The 6,290-nt window shown below is 44.9% G+C and overlaps 1 protein-coding gene across 1 annotated transcript in view; it reads right to left on the reverse strand.

The window, feature by feature from the left end:
- The window catches only part of MKRN2 (makorin ring finger protein 2), a 27,491-nt gene extending 21,432 nt beyond the window's left edge, over window positions 1-6,059 (reverse strand). The window contains exon 1 of the mRNA XM_028101674.2: window positions 5,946-6,059. Within this exon, the coding sequence (XP_027957475.1) occupies window positions 5,946-5,971 (26 nt within the window). The 5' untranslated portion in view covers window positions 5,972-6,059. The remainder of the gene's footprint in view (window positions 1-5,945) is intronic.
- Between the last annotated feature and the right edge of the window lie 231 nt (window positions 6,060-6,290).

Genomic DNA, 6,290 nt, shown 5'->3' on the forward strand with positions numbered 1-6,290 from the left:
TGGGCCTGGAAGGCTGCCTCAGCTGGAGGCCACAAGATTTGAAGACCTCCGATCCCTTCTTACTCACTAAACATACTTCCAACTTTCCTTACCTGTTCATCTTCCCAAAAGCAGAGGAAGTATTGGCCAGGCCCCCTAACAGTTCCTTTTCTCTCAGGAAAATGAGAAAAGGGTATCTAGTTTTTAGGTCTCTCTTGAGTTTAGCTATAGTAGAGCCACCTCAACACCAACAGAATCACACTTCTGAGCCTACAAAGAGGAGAACAGGACCCTATGACTTAAGTGACTACACAGAGGCACCATCTTATAGGGTTTTTCCTAGGTGATCAGCTAGGTTTTTTCCAGGTAACACCCCCCTGGGGGTCTTCCACTAGGTCAGAGGCTATACAGTAACTTGCTTTAAGGTGGCTGTAGGTTAACTTAAGGAAAAAAAAGGGCACAAAACCTGACAAACTATACAAAAGAGTATTTTTTGTTAGAAACTTAAAAGGAACTTAAAAAAAAGAAGGCCTATACCAAAAGGATATTTTTATTCACAGTAATGACTTTAAAAGTGTGCAGAAAAGAGTTAACACAGCAAGTCTGAGCCTGTTATCCTTAGAAAAGCCTATTTACAAGCTGGCCCCTGCCTAGCCTCTGGAGTTTGACTGATTCATAGTTTGCTACATGGTTAGAGAATTTCCCAAAGTGATAAGAATGGCTCACTGTCCTTAAACTCTACAATATGGTTCATGCTGAACATCTGCTTTCCTTCTGGGAGTCTGGAATTTCGGTAGATGCTAAGCAGAGGGTGACCAGCCTGCGCACTGAATCGTTAATGGGCTTCTTTGGGCACATGTTGCTGCATTTTTGTTGCTGGGGGAAGAGTATGCTACGTGACCTTTTATGGGAAGGAGTGAAGGTAGGAAGCCTGCACACAGGTTCCTCCAGATGCTGCCTGTGCTTTTTTCCCATATGATCTAGCCATGACTTCTTACTGTAACACTGTAGTAAATCTTAGCCGGCAGTCCAACTATACACGCTGAGTCCTGTGAGTCTTTCTAGCCAAGCTCTGGATGTAGGGGTGGGTCCTGGGGAATCCTGGGCACAAAAATATATTATACTTCTACAGAGTTGAATAATTCTTCTGAGAAATGCTATAAGACTACATTATTTCAATAGTCCTTAAATATGGCAATCTTTGAAGGTACAAAAGTTCAAAAAAACATTCAGCACCAACAGCCAACTCTGAATGGCAAAGGGTATCAGGATTAGTAAACTCAGGGCGCCTGGGTGGCTCAGTTGGTTAAGTGACGGCCTTCGGCTCAGGTCATGATCCTGGAGTCCCAGGATCAAGCCCCACATTGGGCTCCCTGCTCAGCAGGGAGTCTGCTTCTCACTCTGACCCTCCCCCCTCTCATGTTCTCTCTCTCAAAAAAATAAAATCTTTAAAAAAAAAAAGATTAGTAAACTCATAAATACTGAAGAGAACAGGCTCAAAGTGGCTATATGAACAGCTCCACAAAAGTAAGATCTAATAAATACTTCATTAATAGTTTACTTTGGGGAAACTAAACAAGAATAGTTCCTTAAAAGTGCGGGGGAGGGTAGGGGTAGGAGACTACCATAGGTTCTTTACCAAACACTATTTGTTAACCAAGCATGGAAAAGGACAGATTCTTAGTGGTGGTCCTACAAGGGTGCCTTTTATAATTCTACTGCCTCCCATAAGTCCTATTCAGACAACCTGCCTTTCAAACTCTACTATCTTTCTCATTAAAACAAATATTTAACCATCAACTAGAGCTTCTAGTTAGTTTTGCCACCTAGAAGCTGGTGACTTCATGCAAGGCATTTCACTTCTTTAAGTGATTAAGCTGAAATTTAAACAGCTTCAAAAATAACTTCTAGACCACCATCAGTGCCTTCAAGAAAGGGGAGCATGAAACAAACGTTATAAGAGATGAAACCAGCCCAGTCCTATTTTTGTAGTATATGTCATCATTTGTACTCCCCAGTGACAAACACAAAACTAGCTTGAACATACCTTGCTTGTCCTTTGGGGCATTTTGTCAACCGCTTAGAGATACCCCTCCTCATCTATGTTATACTAAGCTTAATCCAGGCCTCTTTCATATAGTACCCTGTAATGAACTTCCAACAGCTCAATCGTCATGATGGTCAAACCATCCCTTGTATCTTCCCAGAGAACACTGAAACATGAATTGGGGTGGGGGGTGCATAGAATGGAGGGGGAAGTGCATAGCTGGAGACCCAGAGTAAGATTTCTGGAGGACACTCCAAAAGGGTCTTTTATGCTAGGTGACCCCCAAAGGACTGTTTCAGACAATGCAGCTATTATATGTTGCAAAGGACACTGGTTCACTTCTGGCCACAGAACCACTAGCAGCTCTAGCTGCAGCTGAGGGCTGAGTCAAACAAAATCAATCTAGTTTCTTACATGCCTTTCAACAGGGCATATCTCTAGCAAAATGCTTCTGCAAATCATATCTGAGTATATGGGTAATTTGCATTCTCAGTGTCACTCTTCTTTATATGTCTCTACATATTTTCAGACTTAAATTTTATGGCTGTACTGCATGTGATAACAGATCTACTGAGGGGGAGAGGGGTTAATGCTGGACCCAGTGGTAGACCTGAAACAAATGTATGAGAGGTAGGGATGAAGTATAGTGTAGCGGTTAACACTGTGAAATCAGAGAACTTGCTATATGACCTTGAGCAAGTTATTTAAATTTCCAATTTCCCCATCCATCATATAATAATTGTACTTCATAGACTGCTGTGGTAGACTACTCTAAGGTTTGGCTGAGACAATGCACGTCAGTGCTTAGCCTACCACACAAACACAATCATTTGTTGTTACTATCTGATCTGTTAGCCAACCCTGTTAGTTAGGCATTACCAAGTCCATTTTACAGATGAGGAAGTTGTGGCACAGGTGGTACCAGGATCAGAATCCAGAACTGCCCAACTCCAGAACTCAAGCTCTTCTACTACCACTTACTAGCTGATAAGGTCCTTTATGTTTTGTGACTTCCAAAGGATTAAAAGCTCTAAGCTTGATGGTCTAAGGAAACAAGTTCTAGGTCTTCACCTAGTGATAATAAGACAAAGAGACCTCTATCACAAAAGGAGGAAGAAAAGACAGCAGGCATAAAGGCATTCACCAGCGCTTTGAAAACAGATTGGAAGACACAGGGACATGGTTAGCAAGAAGAATCAGCAAAAAATAACCCTCAACTTGAGATTCTGGTTAGAGTGGCATGCTGAGGTATCAGGAGAGCTGACTGACAGCACAACTGTGTGAGCAGCCATTCTTGTCATTCCAAGCAATAAATATATGGAACGTCTTTGTCGTTAAATTTGGGAATTCTAGCATTTCACATCCATCTCTTGGAGAAACATCTGTGTATCAGAATAGAAGAAAACTAACACTTTGTGTTGCTGCTATTCAGAATAAGCATGTACATCACATCCCACAGCCAGGAAAACAAACCAAAAAACCAATCTGCACCCTCAGAAAAATTAAAACCAGCTGAGCACCCTGTTAAGGTCTGGTCCCCAAAATAAATCATATCTTGAATATTTCCTGTGAGTTACCAATGTCTGGAGGTAAGACTTTAGTGAATAAGATAATAAAGTGAGAAAAGCTTTTCCACCATGAAATATTAATGTAAACTTGGTACTCTAGGTAATATTACGGTTGTTTTTTTTTTCATTTAAATGTGTTCTGTTTTGGGGGCGCCCAGGTGGCTCGGTTGGTTAAGCGTTCGCCTCTTGGGGCTCTTGGTTTCAGCTCAGGTCATGATCTCAGGGTCCTGGATTCAAGCCCCATGTCAGGCTCTGAACTCAGCAGGGATCTGCTTCAGATTCTCTCCCTCAGCCCCTGTCTCTGCTCGTGCTCACACACGCTTGCACACACACACACTCTCTCTCTCTCTCAAATAAGTAAATCTTAAAAAAAACAAAGTGTTCTGTTTTTTATTTGGTGGGGCAATCCTTGTGAGATCTGACTCCTTCAGACCCTTTTGCAAGTAAACATTTTTTACTTTCTATGTTTCTGCATGCATTTTCCTTTCAAATGCACATGTGAAAAGCTTTAAAAATTCCTGCAGTGAAGAAACTTTACCATCACCCAAATTTATTTGGAGGCCATCCAATCAAAGTATAGATTCTGATGCCACACCTTGGCCACTTAGAAGCTGAATGACCCAGGGCAATCACTTCACTGCTGAGACTCCATTTCACAATCTGTAGAACAGTGAGGGTTGCTGGGTTACACGTGATATGGCTGGTAGAGCACCTCAAAGAGCACCCAGCACATTGTACGGGCCCCAACAAACAACGGTTAGTACTTAAACAGAAGTGATCCCTCTCCAACATTCCAACCCACTCTTGATTTAATATGCAATAACGTCCTGCAGGATGCCTCTGGGAAACACAGAATTAAACCTTTCAGGTTAGGCCATCTCCCAGTGCAGAAGGAAAAAGCCAAGATGATCCTGATTTAAATTTTTGCTCCTGCATTTAGATGTGAAGTTAGGGGCCAGTCTCAAGTCCTTCTGAACATAAGATTTGTCTATAAAACTCGATACTACACAGAGTTGAGATTCAATTATAAAGCATTATATAAATGTGTACCCTTTGTGGACACATCTTACGAGGAGTAACCAGAATGTGCTATACAATTCCTTAGAATACTTGCTTCATACAAATAAAAATGAACACACACAGGTCTTCACAAAAGATCTAGCACAAATACCAAGCAAAATTATTTTCTATAGACACTAAGTGCAAATTTCTGACAACTGCTTCATATAAGCCAACTGGGCTTTGGATAAACTCTTTGAACAGTTAATATATACTAACAGAAAACTTTTTACATAGTCCCTTCTCAATTATTCATGCTAATGAAGAACAGTAACAACATAGATGATACTTAAACTGTTTATTACATAATCAAACCATACGACTGATTTTGGGGGGCAATGTTTCCCACACAGTTTTTCCTGAAACCAATTATTAAAATAAAATTTGCACTCTCCAAGTATCAGTTCACTAAGACTAGGAGCCCAGTACCACTAAGCCACAGGTTCGCCAAGGAACGAGGGTGTTACACAACCAAGCTCCTTCTGCTTCACAGGAGCAGTCACAGTGCAGCATCTGGTTTTGAATTTTCTGCACCATCCATCCATTACCGTTGTGTTTCTCCATGTAAATGGGTGTCTCAGTAAGAGTATCACGTAATCTCTTTCAGTCTGAATGTCCTGCACTGTAAAACGGGCATCATTTCTGCCTAGTACCGTTACCAAGAAGTGTAGTGACAATGAATATACAGCACTTGGAAATATGCGAAGCACTTCACCAACTTCCAGTAAATGCTACCCATCATTATTATTTTCCGCACAATTCTTGCCGACTCTGCAAGTTCAGGCTGCATAGAAGTTCTAAAAACTCTTAGGAAACGAAGACCACTTTCGGGACCCCAGCTTCTTCGAGGCCCTTATCATTGATCAACAACCTATTCCGGTGTGATACCCCATTAGTAAACGACCACTTAGCTTCCCTTTACCCAAATCTCCTTTTCCAGCTAAACTCTTTCCACAGGCCCCACCCCCACCCCCGGGCCCCAGCGCCCTGCACCGCCCTGGCTAACACGCCCTTCCAGCCCACAGGCCCCCGCGCTGGCGTCGCCCGGGGTCTCGGCCCCAACACACCGCCACCCACACGCCGGGCGCCTGGCTCCCGCCGCAGCGCGAGCTCCGCGCAGAAAAGCGGGACCGCGAACAGCTGAGCAACTTCTCAAGAATCCGCTCCAGCCTCAGTTTCCCTGGCGGTGGGGCTGGGGTGCACCGGCCGCCAGCGGCCCGTGGGAGGTTGGGGGCGCCGAGGGGAAGTGAAGTGGCCTGGCGCTCCCGGCCCCGGCGGCGCCGCGCACTAACCTGCAGGTGACCTGCTTGGTGCTCATGGTGGTCGGGCTTGAGGGCCCTCGTCGTGCCGCCGCCTCGAGCACTCGCCGCCGCTGTCGCCGCCTCGGCTTCGGCCCTGCCCATCCCGCGAGGCCGCGTCACGCCGGCGCACGCCGCCCCTCCCGTGTGGCACCTTTGTAGCGCCGGTGGGAAACCTCGTCGCCGTCATAATTGGTTCCGCCTGGGGGCTGAGCTCCCCCCCCCGCTCCCGTGCTACAGGCCAGGCATTTCCGAGCCTCCTGGGCGGTGCCCGGCTGACACCCTAGTCCTCACAGCCTTCCCCCGTCCGGTCCTTACAATCGCCTCACTCCCCACGAG

This window comes from Eumetopias jubatus, unplaced genomic scaffold (genome assembly GCF_037043125.1).
Source record: "Eumetopias jubatus isolate StellerSeaLion01/CBP00866 unplaced genomic scaffold, mEumJub1_p1.0 scaffold_1, whole genome shotgun sequence".
Lineage (NCBI taxonomy): Eukaryota > Metazoa > Chordata > Mammalia > Carnivora > Otariidae > Eumetopias > Eumetopias jubatus.